At 39.1% G+C, this 22,878-nt stretch overlaps 1 protein-coding gene and 1 pseudogene across 1 annotated transcript in view; one reads left to right on the forward strand and one right to left on the reverse strand.

Moving 5' to 3' along the window:
• PHKB (phosphorylase kinase regulatory subunit beta) overlaps window positions 1–22,878 on the forward strand; it is a 218,480-nt gene that overhangs the window by 95,011 nt on the left and 100,591 nt on the right. Inside the window, exon 8 of the mRNA XM_031934443.1 lies at window positions 18,041–18,104. Within this exon, the coding sequence (XP_031790303.1) occupies window positions 18,041–18,104 (64 nt within the window). The remainder of the gene's footprint in view (window positions 1–18,040; window positions 18,105–22,878) is intronic.
• On the reverse strand, window positions 2,844–4,704 carry LOC111524410 (annotated as a pseudogene).

Here is a 22,878-nt window from a genome sequence, read left to right on the forward strand (position 1 = left end):
AAAAAGGACTTTGCCTTAGTTAAAAATACGTTATTGCTTAAAAGTGCCAACAGTCATCTGAGCCTTCAGTGAGTTGTAAATTTTTGCTTATGGAAGGTCTTGCCTCAGTCTTGCTGGCTGCTGACTGATCAGGCTGGTGGTTGCTGAAGATTGGAATGGCTGTGACAATTTCTCAAAATAAGCAGTGAAGTTTGCCACATTGAATGACTCTTCCTTTCACAGTAGATTTCTCTGTAACATATGATGCTGTTTGATAGCATTTTATCCACATTAGAACTTCTCTCAAAATCGGAGTCAGTCCTCTCAAAAACCCTGCCACTGCTTTATCGGCTAAATATATGAAGTATTCTAAATCCTTTGTTGTCAACTCAGTAATATTCACAGCTCTTTGAGTAAATTTCATCTCAAGAACCACTTTCTTTTCTCATCCATAAGAATCAATTCCTCATCCATTCAAGTTTTATCATGAGGCTACAGGAATTTAGTCTCATTTTAGGGTCCACTTCTAATTCTGGTTCTTTTGGTATTTCCACCATATCTGCTCACTCTTCTTCCATTGAAGTCTTGAACTCCTCACACTTATCCATGACAGTTGGAATCAGCTTCTTCCAAACTCCTGTTAATACTGACATTTTGACTTCTTCTCATGAATCTTGAATGTTCTTAGTGGCATCTAGAATGGTGAGTCCTTCCCAGATTTTCAATTTACTTTGGTCAAATCCATCAGAGGAATCACTATCTATGGCAGCTATTGCCTTGCAAGACATTTCTTAAATAATAAGGCTTGAAAGTAAGATTACTCCTTGAACCATGGACTGCAGGATGAATGTTGTGTTAGCAGAAATGAAAACATTAATCTCCTTGTGCATCTCCATTACAGCTCTTGGATGACCAGGTATATTGTCAATAAGTAGTAATATTTTCAAGGGAATCATTTTTTTCTGAGCATTAGGTCTTATCAGTGGGCTTAAAATATTCAGGAAACCATGCTGTAAACAGATGTGCTGTCATTCAGACTTTGTTTTTCCATTTCTAGAGCACAGAGTAGGTTTAACATTCTTTTCAAATATTTAAACCCTACTTTCTTTTTTACTTTTTGTTTTTTAAATTGTATTTCTATTTAGGGATAGAAATGAATTTTGGTTACATGGATGAATTTTATAGTGGGGAAGTCTGGACATTAAGGGTACCCATCACCCGAATAATGTACATTGTACTCAGTAGGTAATTATCCCTCAACACCCTCCCACCCTCCCGCCTTCTGAGCCTCCAGTGTCCACTATACCACTCTGTATGTCTTTGTGTACCCTTCGTTTAGCTCCCACTTATAAGGGAGAACATGTGGTATTTGGTTTTTCATTCCTGAGATACTTCACTTAGGATAAGGCCCCCAATTGCATCCAAGTTGCTGCAAAAGACATTATTTCATTCTTTATTTTTTGGCTGAGTAGCACTCCATGGTATGTGTGTGTGTGTGTGTGTGTGTGTGTGTGTCACATTTTTTTTTTTTTTTTTTTTTTTTTTTTTGAGACGGAGTCTCGCTCTGTCGCCCGGTCTGGAGTGCAGTGGCTGGATCTCAGCTCACTGCCAGCTCCGCCTCCCGGGTTTACGCCATTCTCCTGCCTCAGCCTCCCAAGTAGCTGGGACTACAGGTGCCCGCCACCTCGCCCGGGTGTATTTGTATTTTTTAGTAGAGACGGGGATTCACCATGTTAGCCAGGATGGTCTCAATCTCCTGACCTCGTGATCCGCCCGTCTCGGCCTCCCAAAGTGCTGGGATTACAGGCTTGAGCCACCGCACCCGGCCTGTCACGTTTTTTTAAATCTACTTATGGGTTGATAGGCACTTAAGTTGATCCACATCTTTAGAATTTTGAAATGTGCTGTGATAAACATACACATGCAGGTATCTTTTTTATATGATGACTTTTTTTCCTTTGGGAGATACCCAGTAGTGGGATTGCTGGATCGAATGGTAGATCTACTTTTAGTTCTTGGAGAAATTTCCATACTGTCTTTCATAAATATTGTACTAACTTTCATTCCCATCAATAGCATATAAATATTCCCTTTTCACTGCATCCACACCAACATCTGTTGTTTTTTGACTTTTTAATAATGGCCATTCTGGATGAGGCAAGGAGGTGTCTCACTGTGGTTTTAATATGCATTTCCCTGATGATTACTGACATTAGTGGCATTTTTTTCATGTTGGTTGGCCATTTGTATATCTTTTGAAAAATGTCTGTTCCTGTGATTTGGCCACTTTTTAGTGGGATTGTTCTTTTCTTGCTGATTTGCTTGAGTTCCTTATGGATGCTGTAGATACCCTGTAGCGGTATTGCTGGATCCAATGGTAGTTTAGTTACATGTCATTTATTTGTTTTTGTTACATTTGCTTTTGGGGTCTTAGTCATAAGTTCTTTGCCTAGGCCAATGTCCAGAAGAGTTTTCCCAGGTTTTCTTCTAGAATTTTTATGATTTCAGGTTTTAGACTTATGTTTTTAATCCATCTTGAGTTAATTTTAGTATATAGAGAAAGATAGGGATCCAGTTTCATTCTTTGCATGTTGTTCAGTTTTCCCAGCACCATTTATTGAATAGAGTGTTCTTTCCCCAGTGTGTGTTTTTATGTGCTTTTCTAAAGATGAGTTGGTTTTAGGTATTTGGCTTTTTTCTGGGCTATTTATTCTGTTCCATTGGTCTGTGTGTCTTTTTTTTTTTTTTTTTTTTTTCCCCAGGAGATGGTGAGTTTTATTTTGTCTTGGCTGGATAGAGGTTTGATTTGCTCTCGAATGTTCCAGAGTGGAGAGAAAGTAGGAGAAAGCCCAGGATATTGAGGTCTATTCAGTGTTATCTTCTCTCTTGTTTTCATTTTCACCATCAGTGGAGACAGTAGCATACTTGCTTGCAGAACCGAACTTGGAAGCTGGATTTTCCTCAGGTTTCTTTGGCTCAGGTACAGATCTGGACTCTTGATCCTTTTTGCCATCTTTTGTATCTGACTCTGTCCAGTGGTCTTTGTTCCGTCTGTCTCCTGGACCATGGCTAGAGTTCCCAGTTTGGCTTTTGGGACATTCATCTCATCTACTTTATTTTCATCATTCCTTCCTCAGATGGTTGAGCTGGAGCAACTTTACCCCCAACATTTGTAGGGATTGCTGCTCTGTGTCTGAGCTCTGAAATCGAGTAGGAGGGTTAGAACTTCACTTCACCCAAGTGTTTTCCTTTGGTGGACGGGCTGGCATTACCTTTAGGGGCTTGGAAGGTTTAGAAGCTGGAGAGTGACAGTCTTCCTCCTTATTGAGTGTTTCATTTTCTAGAGACTTCTCACTCTCCTTCATGCATTTCTGCTGGATATGACAGAGGTCCCAGTCTGTGATGACTCACTTCCTGTCCTCCACTGTTCCTGTTCCTGAGTTTCTTCACTTCGCTAACTTGGGTGTCTCTCCTGAAGCCATTGTTCTAGTTTTGGCTCATCCAGCTGACGCTGCAACTTCTCTTGTTCCTTCTGTAGCCATTCTTTTACTTCTCTTTCTCTAGCAGCTATGTCAGTGGGCTTTGTCCCTCTAAAGATAGGAGCAGCTCGACTGGACTGGGAGGTACTAGCAGAGGAATCATCTTCCTTAGGAGTACTCCGAGGCTTTAGATTCAGTTTGGGTCTTTGGGGGGGACGTCTATCATCACGCTTGTAATCATCCCGAGGGTAATCATCTCTGGAGCTCCACGACCGATCATCCTGTCTGTTGGATCAGTCTTCATAGCGGTCCCCACTGTATAGTCATCATCCCTGAAGTACCCACTGCCAAATGTGTAGTCATCATCCCTGAAGTACCCACTGCCAAATGCTTTTCTGCCATTGCCTATCTGGGAATCATAACCTCTATCATAATCTCTGCTGCCTTGGTCATCATAGCGATCCTGGCCACCATATCGATCCATATCCCTGGGTGGGCCTTCCTGATACTTATTACGATACCGGTCTGAATCATAACGATCTCGATACTTGTCTCCAGAGCTGTCATCACCTCTTCTAGGTGAGTAGTCACCGAAGCTGTCTGTGGCAGGATGAGCCCTCCTGTCTGTATCTGTTTTGTCACAATCCCAATTTCTGTCACAGTCAAAAGAACGATCGCCCCTGTCTTTATCCTGTGCTTGATTAGCAACATCCACTCGAATTATCTTGTTACCTAGAGACTCTTCATTGAGACTCAGGGCCTGAACAGGGAATCTAGGTCCTCAAATTCAGCATAACCAAACCTTTCAAATTATCTGGATTGCTGGGTTCACGTGTTAAACGCACTGCACTGATATTTAATCCTCTAAAGAATTCCTTAATGGACTCTTCTGTCACATCATAGGGTGGGTTCCCTAGAAAAGCAATGTAGGGTGGCAATTTGGGAAGATGGCTCCAGTTGATACTGGGTTCCCGAGCAGCCCATGAAGCAGTGAGAAGGATGGAACGGTCAATTGGAGGTGCCCTATATACATCTTCATCATTACTGTTATCTCCTTCCAGGTCATCTGTTTCATCAGCCCAGCTGACTGGCTTAGAAACATAGGTGCTTCCTCCACCAGTCCCCCCATCCTCAGCCAGAAAGTCTGTTAGGGAGATAGTCTTCCCCTTCTTATTCTTCTTTTTTGCTTAGTTCTTGAAGGTCAATAATAGATCACACTGGAAACTGGTATTGTTGAGGCCGCCATGTTGGAAGAGGCTTTGTGTGTCTATTTTTGTACTGTTTTAGTTACTATAGCCTTGTAGTGTTTAAGTCAGGTAACGTGATGCTTCCAGATTTCTTCTTTTTGCTTTGGATTACTTTGGCTACTCAGAATGGTTTTTGGTTGCATATGAACCTTAGGATTATTTTTTTCTAATTCTGTGAAAAATGACCTGTGAAAAAATAATTAGTATTTTGAGAGGAGTTGCATTGAATCTATAGATTGATTTGGGCAGTATTGTCAGTTTCACAATATTGATTCTTCCAATCCCTGATCATGGCATGTTTTTCCATTGTGTCATCTTTGATTTCTTTCGTCACTGTTTTGTAGTTCTTTTTTTTCTTCGCAACTATTGTAAATGGGGTTGAGTTATTGATGTGATTCTCAGCCTGTTCGTTATTGATACTTAGCAGTGCTATGGATTTATGTGCTTTGATTTTGTAACCTGAGACGAGGAGTCTTTAGAGTTTTCTAGGTATAAAAATCATAATATTAGTAAACAGAGATAGTTTGACTTCCTGTTTTTCAGTTTACATGCCCTTTATTTCTTTCTTTTGCCTGATTGCTCTGGCCAGGACTTCCAGTGCTATGTTGAATAGAAGTGATGAAAGCAGGCATTCTTGTCTTGTTCTAGTTCTTAGGAGAAATGCTTTCAACTTCTCCCTATTCAGTATGGTGTTGGCTGTGGATTTGTCTTACTTGGGCTTTTGTAATTTTAAGGTATATTTCTTCTATGCCTATTTGTTCAGGGTTTTTATCATGAAGGGATGCTGGATTTTATTGAATGCTTTTTCTGCATCTTTTAAAATAATCATATGGTTTCTGTTTTTAATTCTGTTTATGTGACGAATCAATTTATTGACTTGCATTTGTTGAACCATCCTTGTATCCCTGGGATGAAGCCCAGTTGATCAGGGTGAATTATCTTTTCAATGTGCTGTTGGATTCAATTTGCTAGTATTTTATTGAGGCTTTTTGCATCTGTATTCATTAGGAATGTTGGTCTGTAGTTCTTTTTTGTTGTTAGGTCCTTTCCTTGCTTTGGTATCAGGGTGATACCAACTTTGTAGAATGAGGGAGGATTCTCTCTTGCTCTGTCTTTTGGAATAGTTTCACTAGGATTGGTACCAGTTCTTTGAAATTTCTGGTAGAATTCAGCTGTGACTGTGTCTGATCCTAGGCTTTATCTTGTTGGGAGATGTTTTGTTACTGATTTAATCTCACTCCTTATTACTGATCAGCTCAAGATTTCTTTATCTTCTTGATTCAAGCTTAGGAGGCTGTGTGTTTCTAGGAATCTTCCATTTCCTATAGATTTTCTAGCTTGTGCACATAGAAGTGTTCATAGTAGTCTTGCATGATCTTTTGTATTTCTGCAGTATCAGTTATAATTGCTGCATTTTCATTTCTGATTCAACTGGTTTGAATCTTCTCTCTTCTTTTCTTGATTAGCTAGTGGTCTTTCATTTTTGTTTATGTTTTCAAAGAACCAACCTGTTGTTTCATTGATCCTTTGTATTGTCTTTTGGTTTCATTTTCATTTAGTTCTGCTCTGATCTCTGTTGTTTTTCTTCTACTAACTTTAGGTTTGGTTTGTTGTTTCTCTAGTTTCTTGAGGCGTGACATTATGTTGCCGATCTTTGATCTTTCTATCTTTTTGATGTAGGCATTTAGCATTATAAACTTTTCTCATAGCACTGCTTTTGCTGTATCCCAGGAATTTGGGTAACTTGTTTCACTGTTATTATTCATTTCAAAATTTTTTAAAATTTCATCTTGATTTTATTGTTGACTCAAAAATCATTCGGGAGCATATGGTTTAATTTTCATGTATTTGTATAGTTTTGAGAGTTCCTCTTCGAATTAATTTCTAGTTTTATTCTGCTGTAGTCTAAGAAGACACTTGGTATGATTTTTATTTTTTAAATTTATTGAGATTTGTGTTGTGTCCTGTCATACGGATTATCTTGGAAAATGTTCCATGTGCTGATAAGAATGTATACCCTGCAGTTTTCAGGTCGAATGTTTGTGAATGTCTGTTAGGTCCATTTGTTCTAGAGTCCAGTTTATGTCCAGTATTTCTTTGTTGACATTCTACCTCAGTGATCTATGTAGTGCTGTCAATGGAGTATTAAAGTCTCCTACTATCATTGTCTTGCTGTCTACCTCTCTTCTTAGGTCTAGTAGAATTTGTTTGATGACTGTGGGTGCTCCAGTGTTAGGTACATATGTATTTAGAATTGTTATATCTTCTTGTTGAATGGTTCTGTTTGTTATAATATAATGACTTTCTTTGTCTTTTTATTGTTTTTTGTTTAAAGTCTGTTTTTTCTCATATAATAATAGCTACTCCTGCTCTCTTTTGGTTTCCATTTATGTGTAATATATATTTTTTCATCTCTTTCCTTGAGTTTACAAAAATCTTTATATGGGCTAGGTGGGTCTCTTGAAGGCAGCAGATGTTTGGTCTGTGTTTTTTAAAATCCATTCTGCCAATCTGTATCTTTTAAGTGGGGCATTACACCATTTACATTTGAAAATAGTATTGCTATGTGAGCTACTCTTGCAGTCATCGTATTGATTGTTACCTAGTTGCTTTGTTTTATTTATTGTGTTATTGTTATAAGCACTTTCATTTATGTACGTGTCTATGTATGTATTTATTGGTTGGGACAGAGTCACTCTGTCACCCAGGCTGGAGTGCAGTGGCATGATCTTGACTCACTACAACCTCTGCCTCCCAGGCTTAAGCGATCCTCCCACCTCAGCCTCCCAAGTAGCTGGGACTTACAGGTGCACGCCACCACGCCCAGCTAATTTTTGCATTTTTAGTAAAGACAGTGTTTCACCCATGTTGGCCAGGCTGGTCTTGAACTTCTGACCTCAAGTGATCCACCTGCCTCGGCCTCCCGAAGTGCTGACATTACAGGCGTGAGCCACCACGCCTAGCCTAGCCCTTTCATTTAGATGTTTAGAACTCCATTGAGCATTTCTTATAAGGCTGGCCTACTGGTAACGGATTCCCTCAGCGTTTGCTTTTCTTTGATAATCTTTATTTTGCCTTCATTTCTTAAATTTAGTTTTGCTCTATGCAGAATTCTTATCTGACAGTTGTTCTGTTTGAGGAGACTAAAGATAGAACCTGAATCCCTTCTAGCTTATAAGATTTCAGCTGAGAAGTTAGTCTGATAGTTTTTCCTTTATCATTTATTTGATACTTTTATCTCACTGCTCTTAGAATTCTTACCTTTGCATTGACTTTAGATAGCCTGATGACCATATATGCCTTGGTGATCTCCTTTTTTCACTGAATCTCCCAGGAGTTTTTTGAGCTTCTGGTATTTGGATGTCTAAATCTCTAGAAAGATTAGGGAAGTTTTTCTAAATTACTCCTTGAAGTAGGTTTTCTAAACTTTTTGCTTTTTCTTCTCCGCGAGGAACAACTTTGATTCTTAGATTTGGGTGTTTTACATAGTCTCGTATTTCCTGGAGATTTTATTTGCTTCTTTGTATTCTTTTTTCTTAATTTTTGTCTGACTGGTTTAATTTGAAAGCCTTGTTTTCAGACTCTGAAATTCTTTCTTCTACTTGGTCTAGTCTGTTGTTAAAACTTTCCACTGCATTTTGTAACTCCTTAAGTGAGTCCTTCATTTCCAGAAGTTCTTTTTTTTTTTTTTTTTTAATATTGACCTCTCTAGAAAATTTCATTCATATCCTGTATTTTTTTTTAATTTCTTTATATTGGTTTCAACTTTCTCTTGAATCTCATTGAGTAACTTCATGATGAACATTTTGACTTCTTTATCTGGTATTTCAAGGATTTCATTTTGTTTTGGATCCATTGCTGAAGAGTTAGTGTGTATTGGGGAGGGGGTGGTATTGTAAATAAAACTGTTTTTTCATATTGCCAGAATCATTTTTCTGGTTTCTTCCCATCTGGATAAACTATTTCTTCTTATTATTATTTAATTTACTTTTGATTTGACTGGGTTCTATTTTTTTTTTTCCCGTGAGGATGTGACTTTAATGTGTATCATATGTGATCACCTAGCTTCAGCTCTGGGTGTTTTCAGTGGCAAAGTCTGTATTGAGTTTGTTGGTTATAGAGAATCTGTGTGCGATGGCTTTCTCAGGTACTGGTTTTAGTAGCAGTGTACTTAGTGTGTGGGAAGGTTCACTGTCTCCTGTGGGGCCAGAATGGCAGAGGTCTCAGGAAACTTATCCTGTTCCCCAGTAATGAGCACTACTCTACTTCCCAAGTCTTTTTCTCACTAGGTTGAGTAGTTCAGCCTTCAGACCAGTAGGAGGCGCCCATGGGTGAAAACCAGCTGCAGCTGAAGCAGGTGGTGGGTATATGCAGTACCCCAGTGGTGGACAAAAGTCTCAGCCTTGACAGAGGCAGCTTTTCGGGGCGAGGGGCTAGGGTCCCAGTGAAATGCACTAAGGTCTTCACTGCGGGAGGGGAGGGAGCCACCTCAGCTTCACTACCAGGCCAGTGGGAAAGCAACCTCCCTGTCATGCCTCCCCTGCCCCCCGTCCCTATATTCTGGATATTTAGATCAGACAAGCACCTCTGTCCATCTGCAGGAACACTGACATTCCATGTCCAGAGACAGTGGGACTCATCTCTCATGAAAGCCTGAGCCCAGAGGGCACTCCTCCCAAGGGGATGCAGTCACCCCAGAGTGCTTGAGAAGGGTCCTCCATAGGTCTACCTTCACCGAGCTCCTGTGGGAGAAGCCCCAGCTGTATCTGTAGTGTTGGACAAGAGGGAGGAGAAACCTCTTCACAAGCACCGGGGCTCCTCCGCTGCTAGGGTAGAACCTTAGTCTTTCCCCACTGAGCCCTGTACTGCACCTGTTCCTCTGCTGAAAGAAACTTCCCACAGGCGGGAAGTCGTGGTACTCAAGGTTCATACTTTGGTTTCTTTTGTCCCAAGGAGTGTTCCCTTGGTGTGGTGAACTGCCTGTTCCTGTGGGAGTGGTGATCTGTGTGGGCCAGACTACTGTGAATCTGGCTGCTTATCTGGGTTTAGCCGCCTCAGGGACTGCCACAATCCAGGCCTGTGCTGGAGAATCTCGGCAAGGGATATAGTCATGGGGAAGACACAAGGGCTGAAGGTCCTTGAGCAAAACAAAAGATCACAGTGGGTGCACGCCCAGTATGGTGCCTGCTTCTACAGCTCAGGACCAGAGGGAAAGGGAGGGGACTTTGTGTGAGCAAGGACCCAAGAAGTCCCCAGATTGCAGCCCACTCCGGCATTTGGACTCATGAGGGCAGAAAAGCTCTCCTTGAGTTTAGATACTAGCAGTCAAAGACTAGAGAATACCCTTTCCACAGAATACTAAATCTCTCAGGGTTTGATACTCTGCCAGCTTCTTGTTACTATCTTTTGTGTGCGTGTTGTGGATCCTTCCAGTGAACTCTCCGATGGACTCCAGCCCTCTCCCTGTAACGCTGTATTTGGGATGTGACTATTTATTTGTGATTTTGTTTCTTCCTTCTGAGGAGAATTGGTTACCAGCATCTCTAGTCAACCATCTGGAGAAACTCTTTAGTGCTTCCGGCTGTGGACAGGTCTATGGGATGTGTAGTGGCTTGGGCCCCACTCTTAGCTCTAGAGGTGGGTGATGTTGGGTGGAGCTGGACAAGGCTGACCTGTCCTCTCATCTCATAGGGGCCTGTGCAGGCACCAGCTCTGATGGTGACAGTAGGGGAGTGGCATGAACTCTGTAAGATTTCCTTGGTTATAAGTAGCCTTAGTGCAATGGCTTTCTCAATTGCCAGATGCAGTAGTAATGTGCTGGGCACATGAACAGGCCCAAGGCCTCCTGAACAGCCTGAGTGGTATGAGTAATGGTGTTAGCTGAGGTCATGCAAAAGTTTTCTCCTTCCTGAGCACCGTGTTATTATGTTAGCAGACGTTGTAGAGGGCTGTATCAGTTGACCTCCAACTGCAATTTAGGGACTTGTTGAGGCCATTAGCTTGCTCAGACAAGGTTCCTTCCCTTTCCCTCTGGTCCTAAGCTGTAGTAGTGGGCACCATACTGGATGCGTACCCATTGTGGAAGTTTGTTCTGCTCAAGTACCTTCAACCCTTGTGTCTTCCTATAACTAGATCCCTTCCAAATATCCCCCAGCACCAGACTGGCTTGAGACAGCTGCACAGGATAGGCAAATTCAGAGGAGCAGTAGGATTCACAGTGAGGTGGCACTAGCAGGAGAGAGCCAGATGCAGTGGTGACCATGGGGATTTATACTTGGCTTATGTTGCCCTGGGGAAACACTCATATCCCAGGCAATGGGAGGGGTCATGGAACTCCCTAAAGTCCCTGTCTGTGGTGTTAGGCTACCAAGATGGGCATAGGGGCATAGCCTGTGGGGCCTGGATCAGGCAAGTCCTCACTCTGGTTCACCAGGTGCGGACTCAGGCTGTGACCCCAGTAGGGATCTAAGGGCAGTTCCCCTGCCACTGGGGTAATGTTCCGCGGAGCAGTGGAACGGCCTCTGTCGCATAAAAGAATCCTCAGGGAGGGGAGAGGGGTAACAGGAAGGAGTGAGACCCACCCAGCTCTCACTTTCTTAACATATTGGGTCTCGCACTCACAGACTTCTGGCAACGGCTGGCTGGGTCCCAGGCAACCTGCACTCAGAATGCAAAACTGCCCCAGGTTGTAAGTCCTCCAGCCCAAGACAAAGACCAAGGCTTCCAGGCCACACCCCTCCCAGTTTGCCTGCAAAGCAGGGGCTCCCAGCTGCTGCCTCTGGCAAGAACCTGATTCCTGCTCACCTCTCATTTCTGATCAATGGGGTTTATACACACTGTAGATCAGATTGCTTATTTTAGTTGGCAGCTTCTTCCAACCTGTGACCACTGTCTGAGTTAGCTGGCAGAATTCTGTGAGGTCCCTTATGAAGTAGGATCAGCAATGGCTTCCCTCCATTCCTGCTAGAGTGTGGGAGTGCACGCAAAACAATTTTTTTTTTCTTTTATATATGGAGTCTTGTTCTGTCACCCAAGCTGGATTGCAGTGGCGCGATCTTGGCTCACTGCAACCTCCGCCTCCCGGGTCCTAGCAATTCTCCTGCCTCAGCCTCCTAAGTAGCTGAGATTACAGGCATGTACCACCACACCCAGCTAATTTTGTATTTTTCAGTAGAGACAGGGTTTTGCCATGTTGACCAGGCTGGTCTTGAACTCCTAACCTCAGGTGATCTACCCGCCTCAGCCTCCCAAAGTTCTAGGATTACAGGCATGAGCCACCACTTCTTGTATGCTCCTTGCGGCACCAAATCAGCACCAGTGCTTGGTAGGGTTGAGACACTGCCCTGTGGCCTGGATTGCCCAGCTCCCCAGTGTAAATGTGTATCACACCCTGGAGACAGATTTTCACCTGACTCACCATGCAGGTTGCCACCCACAGCTTTCAAAGTGTCTGAAGTTTCTTTCACTTTTTCTGTTGAGTTTCTGTGTTTCTTCTTGGATAAAAGTTTACAGCATAAATCTCTGCATGTTATTTTGCTCTTTCCAAGTGGGTGAGGCATTCTAACAAAGCCTCCAATCTGGAGCCTGGGTAGTTTATAAAGAAAAGAGGTTTATTTGGCTCACAGTTTTGCAGGCTGTATATACAAGAAGCTCAGGACAGAAGGCTAAGTGGAGCTGGAGTATAGAAATCACATGACAAGAGAGGGAATACGAGGTGCCAGGTTCTTTTTCAACAACCATTTCTCAAAGGAATTCAGACTAAGAACTCACTCAATCCCATGGGAATGACACCAAGCCATTCATGAGGGATCTGCCTCCAGGATCCTGACACCTCCCACCTTGCCCCACCTACAACATTGGGGATCAGATTTCAACATGAGACTTGGCAGGATCAAACAAACCATATTCAAATCATAGCATATGTCATCTGCAAATGTATTCAAATCATAGCATATGTCATCTGCAAATAGTTTCATTTGTACCTTTCTAAGCTATATTCTTTTTTTTCCTTTTCTTGCCCTATTTTACCACATAGAACTTCCAGTACTATGTTAGTCATGGTGAGAGCAGATATTTTTGTTTTGAGAGGCAGCATTCAATTTTTCTTTCACCATCAAGTAGAGTTAGCTGTAGAATTTTTGTAAATCAAATGGCAGAATTTGTACAAATGGCCAACAAGCATATGAAAAAATGCTCAACATCATTAATCATCAGAGAAATGCAAATTAAAACCACAATGATATATTGTCTTACACCAGTCAGAATGGCTGTTATTAAAAAGTCAAAAACTAACGTATTGGAAGGGTTTGGAGAAAAGGGAACACTGATACATTGTTGGTGGGAATGTAAATTAGCACAACCTCTATGGAAAACATTATTGGCGGTTTCTCGAATAACTTAAAATAGCACTACCTTTCAATCCAGTAATCCCACTACTGGCTATCTACCCAAAGGAAAGGAAATTATTATATCAAAAGGATACCTATACTCATATGTTTATTGCAGCATAATTCACAATTGCAAAGATATGGAATCAACCTACGTATTCATCAACAGATGATTGGATAAAGAAAATGTGGTGTATATGTACACAAATAAATACTGTTCAGCCGTAAAATGAATGAAAACATATCTTTTATAGCAACATGGATGACACTGGAGGCCATTATCTTTAGTGAAACTAAACTAATTCAGAAAGAGAAAGTGAAATATTGCATATTCTCACTTAAAAGTGGGAGCTAAATAATGTGGACACATGGACATAGAATGTGGAATGATAGACATTGGAGACTGCAGAGGGTGGAAGGGTGGGAAGAGTTTGAAGGATAAGAAATTACTTAATAGATACAATGTACGTTATTCAGGCGATGGTTACACTGAAAGCCCAGGCCTGATGTGGTGGCTCATGCCTGTAATCCCAGCACTTTGGGAGGCCAAGACGGGTGGATCACCTGAGGTTGGAAGTTCAAGACCAACTTGACCAACATGGAGAATCCCTGTCTCTACTAAAAATACAAAATTAGCCGGGTGCGGTGGCGCATGCATGTAATCCCAGCTACTCAGGAGGCTGAGGCAGGAGAATTGCTTGAACCCAGGAGCAGAGGCTGTGGTGAGCCGAGATCATACCATTGCACTCCAGCCTGGGCAACAAGACAAAAAAAAAAAAAAAAGCCCAGATTTCATCACTATGCACTATCTCCATGTAGCAAAACTGCACTTGTGCTTCTTAAATTTTTATAGATTAAAAGAAAGACACATCATTAAAAAAATTGTGGAATTTCCCTCTATTCCTAGTTTTCTGAGAGTTTTGTCATAAATGGATGTTGGATTTTGTTCGATGCATTTTCTGCATCAATTGATATGACCATATTATTTTGTTTTGCTTTAGCCAGTTAACATGGTAGATTATATTAATTGGGTTTTTGTTATTGAACCGGCCTTGTTTCCCTGGCATAAAACCCTACTTAGTCATGGTGATAATTCATCTTACATATTGCTGAATATTGTTACAAATGTGTTTTTAAGGATTTTTGAATGTCAATGCTCATTTACTTCCTCTGTATCCTTGCTGGTTTCCTGTCTAGTTGTTCTACCAATTATTGAGAGAAAAGTGTGCATGTATCCAACCATAACTGTGGTTTTGTCTGTTCTTTCAGTTCTATCAGTTTTACTTCACACATTTTGCAACTCTGTTGTTTGGTGCATACACATTTAGGATTGCTATGTCTTCTTGGTGGATTGACCTTTTTTATTATATATTATAATACCCTTCTCTCTTGGATAATTTTCTTTGCTCTGAAGTCTCCTTTATTATTAATATAGTCACTCCTGCATTATTTTGATTGTTTGTGTGATATATCTTTTTCCATTCTTTAACTTTCAACATGTCTATATTGTTATATTTGAGGGGACTTTTTTATAGACAGTACGTTAGGTGAGCCATATTTTAACTCTGTAAATCTCTTTCTTTTAATTGGTATATTTCATGCTTTTAAGTTTAATTAATTTCCCATATGTTTGGGCTTAAGTCTTCCATTTTCTTTTTTATTTATTTCTTTTTAATGTTATTTTTAACTGTTTTCCACCTTTTCCTAACTTAGCTGATACCATTTTATTGATTTTTTGTTTGTTTATTCTATTTTTCTTCTTTCTGTTTTATTTTTCCTACCTTCCTGTGGATACTTTTAAGATTTTTTAAAATTTATTTTTGATTAATCAATAGTGGTTTTGATTGTATCATTTTGTATAGCTTTTTAGCGATTGCTGTAGGTAACACTTCAGTGTAGTGATGTCATCATTTTATTAGTTTAAGTCAAGTATAGAAAACTTACTTTCATTTATGTCTTATTACCATTCTGAATTTATAATAGTTATCTTAAATATTTCCTCCGTGCACATTTAGAATCATATCAGACAGTGTTATAATTTTTGCTTCAACTTTCAACATAAAATTCAAGAGGAGAAGAAACATCTATTGTATTTACCCATATTTATGCTTACCATGCTTTTTGTTTCTTTTTGGTGTTCTGATACTTGTTTTTTTCTCTTTTTAAAAAATTACCTTTCTGTTTAGAGAATGGAGTTTAGCCATTCTTTCAGGGTAGGTCTGCTGGTGATAGAATCTCTTATTTTCCTTCATCTGAGATTGTCTTGGTTTCTTCCTGATTGCTAAGTGATGTATTTACTGGTATAACTTTCTGATGGGGTAGTTTTTTTCTTTCAGTCACTGGAAACTCTTATGCCACATCCTAGCCTTCATGGTTTCTAATAAACAATCCATTGTCATTCTAATTATTTTTCCCCTATAGGTAATGTGTTATCTCTGGCTACTGTCAAGATTTTATTCTTTGTCTTTAATTTTCAGAAGTTATGATGTGTCTTAGCATGGACATTTTAAATTTTATTCTGTTTGTGTTTCACTCAGCTTCTTGAATCTGTAGGTTTATGGCTCTTGCTAAGTGGGAATTTTTCTGCTTTGCCCGCTGTCTCTCTCCTTTAGGAATCTAAGTGACATGAATGTTAGATACTTTGTTATGATCCCACAAATTCCTGAGGCCCTAATTTTTTTCCATTCTATTTTCTTTGTTTTGTTTATATTTCTGTTGTTCTGTCTTCCGGTTTTATTATTCTTTCCTCTCTCCTCATCATTCTGCTGTTGAGCCTATCTACTGATCTTTTTATTTACACTATTATATTTTTCAATTTTAAAAACTTTGCTGATACTTTCTGTTTCTTAAGGATTTCTGGTTTTTTGATTTGTTTCAAGCATGTTCATAATTGCTTATTGAAGCATTTTTATCGTGGCTGCTTTAAAATCTTTGTCAGATAATTCTGACAACTCTTTCTTCTCAACGTTAGCATCCGTTGAGTGTATTTTTTTCATTTGGTTTGAGATCTTTCTGGTTCCAGGTATGAGGAATGTTTTTTGACTGACATATGAGTATTTTCGGCATAATAGCGTAAGACCCTAGATCTTATTTTAACTTTCTGTTTTAGCTGTATTTTTTTATACCACTCTGGTATAAGAAGGGGTGAGGGCACATCACCTCATTACTGCCAGGTAGGAATATAAGGCCATTATTTTTGTTGACATCCAGCTCCCCAGTAGGCCTCCACTGATACCTCCTTGGCCGGGAAATACAGGAGTGCTTCATTACTGGTTCTCATTTGGCCTTCTTTTATAGGGCAGGAGAAAAGGTGTGACCTCTTGATTGGTGATGAAGTGGTTTCTTATCACCTGTTGGAAATGAAAGTGTTGACTTCTTCCTTGTAGTTTTCTGACACCACCATGACTGAGAGAGTTTGGAGTTGAACATTGTGCCTCATGATAGACTCATGAATGTAGAAGTCTAGGTTTCTTCTCAGCCTTTGCTGGAATGGATGGGGGTAGGGTAAAGTTTTTTCTGAGTGGTTATTGTCTAAAAGTTTTCTTTTTGCTTGGCTGCTGTGTTCCTGTCCTTTGGCTAGAGAGACAGGCTTTTGCTGAGGATTTTTTTGTACGCATGTGCTGGCATTTCTCAGTGGTTGGCTCCTTTGACTTTAAGGCAAAAAGGAAGCCTAGGGCACTTACCATAGTGTCGTTCATAGAGTCCTGAAGTTCGTAGCTAAACTGCCTTCTTCTATCCATGTTTCTAAGTCTTTTCATGTTTGTTTTATGTGTAATGTCCAAGATTCTTGGTTGTACTTAGTGAGAAGGCTAGGGAAAATTATGTCTACTCCATCTTCCCATCTATGTATCTTTAAAATAAGTTTCTGACCTATTTATTGTCCTGCAATAAAAGTGATGATTTCTTAAAAACAGGTTATGAAACAACTTGTAGGATATAGATTATGATGACATGAATAGCTTAGAACAGTAGCTGTCAAACTTAAAGTGCCTTCAAACACCTGGAAGGCTTTTTAACACTGATTATGGCGTCCTACTCCCAAGAAGAAATGAGAACTAGCATTTCTAACAAGTTCCCAGGTAATACTGAAGGTGCTGCTCTGAGGACCATAGTTTGATAATCTGTTTCAGAGAAATGCTGAATAGATGACAGATCATTAACTTTAAATGATATTAATGACGAATACAGTTGTTTTGAGTAAAACAACTAAAAATTTGTAATAATTAAACTGGGCATTAGATATAAAATATTTAAAGGTAGATACTTAAAAGATGATATAATATTTTTAATGAAATGGGTCTTCCCATTTTCCAGCACTATAGTATATGACATTTGGGAGGCCAAAAGAGTAGGACACTAAGGGAAATAGTATTCATTTTATTATAAAGGGAAGAATATAGCAAAAAATGAGAGATAAGGTGATCAGTTGTTCTGTGAGCATAAAATAATGCCTATTTTTTGGATCTTAAGCAAGAGTATTTGAAGAATACCTTAAGCCACACTCTGATAGTTGTATGATATGCAAGATCTTTCTTAAGACTCAGATTTGATGTCAGAAAAGCTCTGTTACATTGATCTGAACTAATGATGCCCAACCTGCTAATTACTGCACTTATCATCATAATATACTTTCCTCTAAAGTTCCTCTTTTTTTCTTGAGTTAGTGAATAAAAATGATTCTGTAATTAAAACTACTCCCATCAATCGTATGACCATTAGTTTAGATCAAGGTGAACCTAAAAATATTTTTCCCAGGTGATCACTAACTATAAAAAAGAAAAATTAAAATACTGAAATGTCAGAATGAGGTCTCTTAGACATTATTCTTCTTACAGAATTTGTTATAAATGTTAATAAATAAATTTGCTTTGAATATTCATCAGATAATGGTTCTTGTTTTGTAGTCACATACATTAGAGTAATTAAAGTATTTCCTTTTCTCTTTTAGCTCTGTTGGTTTAGCAAAAGCAGCTCTAGAAGCAATTAATGGATTCAACCTTTTTGGCAACCAGGTAAAAAATAAGAGCCCCAGAATCTTTGATTATTTGAATTGCACATTTAATTAATTTGACTATTCATTAACAAAGTCATTTCCGTATAATCAGAGAATGTCCAAAATTTATGTAGAAGCTCATACTTGAACTTTTCCTTTGAAAATGATTTGCCAGTTAAAATTTAGTTTTCTAACTAAAGGCCATTGCTTAATTTCTTTAAAAAAAAAAAAGAAGAAAAAATTTTGATAAAGAATTCTGATTTCCTTGGTTCAGTGACTTGTCCCTCAAGTCTATTACTTACTTTGTAGAGAGTTTCACATTTTTAAATTTATTTGGCGTTGTATATTTATATTTTTATGTCAGTTTTCATGTTGGTTTCAATTTAATGTGTTTCAGTGTATATCATGTAGAAGAGAATTTGTGTGATGTGTTTAGCCAGATAGTTGGAAGTTTTGATCCCAGCTTCACCTTCAGCTGGCTACAATCAAATATCTAAAATCTCATTTTCTCTGGGGATGAAAAAGAAACCTTGAAGGTCGTCTTAAATTTTCATTAGATCTTTAGCCAGTTTTTGTACTGAAAGAAGCTAATCAAGTGACCATAGATTGAGTTGTCAGTGGAAAGGAATAAAATGTAGGAATAGAAGTTACTACTCTGGATCAAGAAGTAGGCTAATTTTCTTTAGCAGTTTTTATAAAGATTCCTAAGATGGTGAGGTGAAGTGAAGTCTCTAACTGATATTATAATTAATCCTAAGCTACTGAAATGCTAAGTCAGTAAAGAAACATTTTAGGAGGTTACACAGTTGTGCAAAAAAAATGACATGGTTTTTGTTACGGCAATTATAATACTATTTACTCAAGTCTTGAATTTAAGAATATTTTTAATTGTAGTATATTAATGCAGCCACCTCGCTTCTCCTTCTTACATACACAAGCACTCTTCTCACTCCAACTCCCTCTGGAGGATGGATGGGCTCTGTCTACATGAAGGTCATGAGGAATTACCACACACTCTGGATCACCCATTTTCATATTCCTGGATGGATGGATGGATGGACAGACAGACAGACAGACATACAAGAGTAGGAGGATAAAATGACTTTAAAGAATGGCATTATATTAGGGGTCAGGAGACAGCATCACTGCATGCTCTGTGCTCAATTCCACCAGTGAGTTTAGCTATTTAAGCCTCAACTTCCTCGTCTAAAAAAATAAAGATAATGATAATAGTACCTAACTCAGGAGGTTTTCATGCAAATAAAAGTTAATTAGCATAGTGCTTGGCAGAGATTAAACTTTTAATAAATGCCATCTCTTGTTACTATTATTTATGAAGTAATGGTAATACAAAGGAAGGGAAATGAAGAGAAAGAACTGAAAGCTTTCTAGAGCATATATCAAGGAGACTGAGAGGAGGCATGGATTAAACCAGAGGTGGTGTTATCAGCAGTCTGGAAAGGTACAGGTCTTGCTAACCTGGCTTCTGTGACATACCAAATACTGAGCTGAGTGGAGCTGAGTGTCTCTTGGTTGGCTGTTACATGGTAGTAGCCAGCTCTTTTTTGAAATTGTGTCATCTCCTTTGAAGTACGTGAGTCTTAGTTTATGTTGCTTACATACCTGTATGCACCCCTTCCAATTATGTGTATACTCACACACATACATACAAGCTACATTTCCTAACTCTACCCATCTTTCAGTGCTCTACTTTTCCCAGGAAGCTTTCATAGATTGCTCAGCTATAATTCTAAAATCAGTAAATTGCTTTACTCTGCATTTGGATTCTGAGTTATAACTGTATTGCTGATACTGTTCCTCAGCCAGTTTCTCAGTCTTGACTACACATAGGAATCATTTGAGGAATTTTAAAAAATACTCATATATGAGCTCTACTTCCAGGGATTCTGATTTAATTGGTGTAGGGGGAGGCCTTGGCATTGAGATTTTTTGGAACTCCTCAGGAATTCTAATATACAAGCAAGGATGAGAACAACTGCTCTAAGCCGAGCTAATTTTTGGCCTTGTTCAGGTCATGTCTATTTCCAATGGAGCTATGCACCAAATATTTGCTGAATTGACTACTACTTGTTTATTTCAGATAGAAATATGGACAGATAATGTCTTATTTCTTTTTTTTTTTTTTTTTTCTGAGACAACTTCTTGCTCTGTCACCCAGGCTGGAGTGTAGTGGCACGATTTCAGCTCACTGCAACCTCCACCTCCTGAGTTCAAGCGATTCTCCTGCCTCAGCCTCCCGAGTAGCTGGGAATACAGGTGTGTGCCACCACACTAATTTTTTGATTTTTAGTAGAGGTGGGGTTTCACCATGTTGGCCAGGCTGGTCTTGAACTCCTTACCTCAGGTGATCCGCCCGCCTTGGCCTCCCAAAGTGCTTGGATTACAGCCGTGAGCCACCACGACGGGCCATGTCTTATTTTTTTAGCCACAAGAATATCACATGTTGCCAGTAAAGTCCCTTCATCTTCCATTTTTACAAGATAGTGTCAGTGTCCTAGTTTTACAAATTCCCTCTCATCTCTTTTTCTGATGTGGAGAATTGCAGAAATATGAGTTTGAAAATGTTACTATTCCCACCTCTACAGCAGTTAAATTAATAATGTGCCTGCTAAACAGTAGCACATTTAAAAGTGCATGTCATCTTTTTAGTGTTTAATCATTTTATAATGTCATTGTATATACTTAAAAGAGCTGTGATCTAATTAAAAGTCAGTTGCTGGGAAAAGAAATGACATAAAAAAATGCTTTATTCAAATGAAAATCCATAGAAACCACCTCAAGACTTAGGGGATTTCAGATCATATTGATATTCACAGTTATTTCTAAAGGCCATTGGTATAATAAGGTTTTGGAAGACCTGATTGTGTGTCTTTAACTAAATTAATTTAGAACTTTCAAAAAGTACATTCCCTCTTGGTGGCAACGCGAGAGTCATAGATCTTTGGAGATGGTAGAGCCCTTCTCTCAAAATGAATGATCAGAAGATTGAGGTAGTGTTTCTCAGATCACACCACACAGGGGCAAAACCAGGAATTAAACCAATGCCACTCCATAATGAATCTGTTAATAGAAGATCAACTTGTTGGTATGGGAAATTTCAGCTGTTGGACACTTTCTACTTATAGAATTGGGAGCTGTGCATTTTCTTTGAAAACTCTTAAGCTGTTTTTTGCTTAATAATTATTGAGCTTCTGAAAGAGGTATCCATTTCACAGATAGTGTGAAAGGCTTGCCTTTTGCCCCTGGCTTCAGCATGTGAGATAAAATAAATGTTAATTTTATTTTTATGGGCAGTTGTTGGGTGGAAAAGTTTTTCGCTTTGGTTGTGGTTATTATGCGTTCCTATACTTCCTCCTTTTTTTTCCAATAATAACTTTCCTTATTATTCAAGGGGAAAAAAATGCTTTAAATCTTCATTCTGAAACTATTTTCCAAATTTATTTTTCTTTGGGACACTAAGAATAAAATGTGATAAAATGGCCTAGTTTCCTTAATGATTTGTTTACAATAAAGGCTAATTTGGGGCAGAGCTACATTTAGAAACATATAATCCTCAGTATGGGAATCACGTATTTCATCATGATCTCACACATATTCTGTATGAATTTCATGACAAATATATTTAAATATTATTTAAATAATGTCTGATAATATTTAAACAATAATATTTTAGTCTATCAGAATTTATTTTCATCAAATGTCATAGTCATAGTAAGCAACAGTTTTGTGATTCCTGGGTTCGAGTCTCAGCTCTGCTCTTTTGAGACCCCGAAATTTAATGTTCAAATTTATCTTTCTCTGTAGTTTGAGAATTCCTTTTACAGTATGTGTGTGAGGACAAAGAAGCTTGGGTTGTGAGTAGGGCTGCTGGAAAGAGCTGTTGGGTCAGTAAGCAGAAGCTGCCTATTTACACATCTATTGCCACCATGTCCTTGGTGCAGAAGGGAAATTCCCATCAGTAAATACCCCTTCTGGAAGAATACATTTCTCCAGGATCTGCTACAGAGCTCAGTGACAGCCTCATAACTGAACTAGAGGAGAAAATCTCCTGACCATAGTTTTGTGGTATGGTTTTGTTCCAGAATAAGAATGTGAAGATCATGTACGGTAGGTAGATCCAATGACCGGTTGTACCTTGTTTTATTTTTTGATTCTAGATTAGGGCAGCAAGTCCCTTAGCTCAGGCTCCGAGAAGTGATTAATGAAGAAAAGAAAGATCAGACAGTCTTTAAATTGTTTTCTTTTGAATTGAGACCAGTTAGCTCAGCAAAGTCTTATGTTTACAGTTGGTACCGTTCGCCTTAGAGACTGTCTCAAAAGTGGTTGTTCTGGTCATGGGATTAAGGGAAGTGCAGTGCAGCCCTTCCCCACCACTGGAACTCAAGTCCCCATGACAGTGATCAGGTTTCAGAATCATCTTCCAGTTCCAGTGCATTTACTAGAACTAAGACAATTATAGAAACTTGATTAGGGAGTAAAGTTTGAGCTGTCGGTCTTAAAATAAGCTCTTTAGGTGGAGTCAGGATATTATGGCAGAATTATAATGATTTCAGGAAATGGAAGATGAAAATAAAATATCCAAAGTTAATCAGATACTCTGAAGTGACATATACGTGTAAAACATCCTTTCATATTCCTGTCCTTAATTGGGGAAATCAAGAAACTGACAAATGAGCGGAGGCCAGAATCTAAAAGGTAATGACTAGAGAGATTGCTCATGTTATGTAAAGTGTTCAAAGCAGTTCAGACATCTAGCTCCCTTTGAAATTTCC

This window comes from Piliocolobus tephrosceles, chromosome 17 (assembly GCF_002776525.5).
Source record: "Piliocolobus tephrosceles isolate RC106 chromosome 17, ASM277652v3, whole genome shotgun sequence".
Lineage (NCBI taxonomy): Eukaryota > Metazoa > Chordata > Mammalia > Primates > Cercopithecidae > Piliocolobus > Piliocolobus tephrosceles.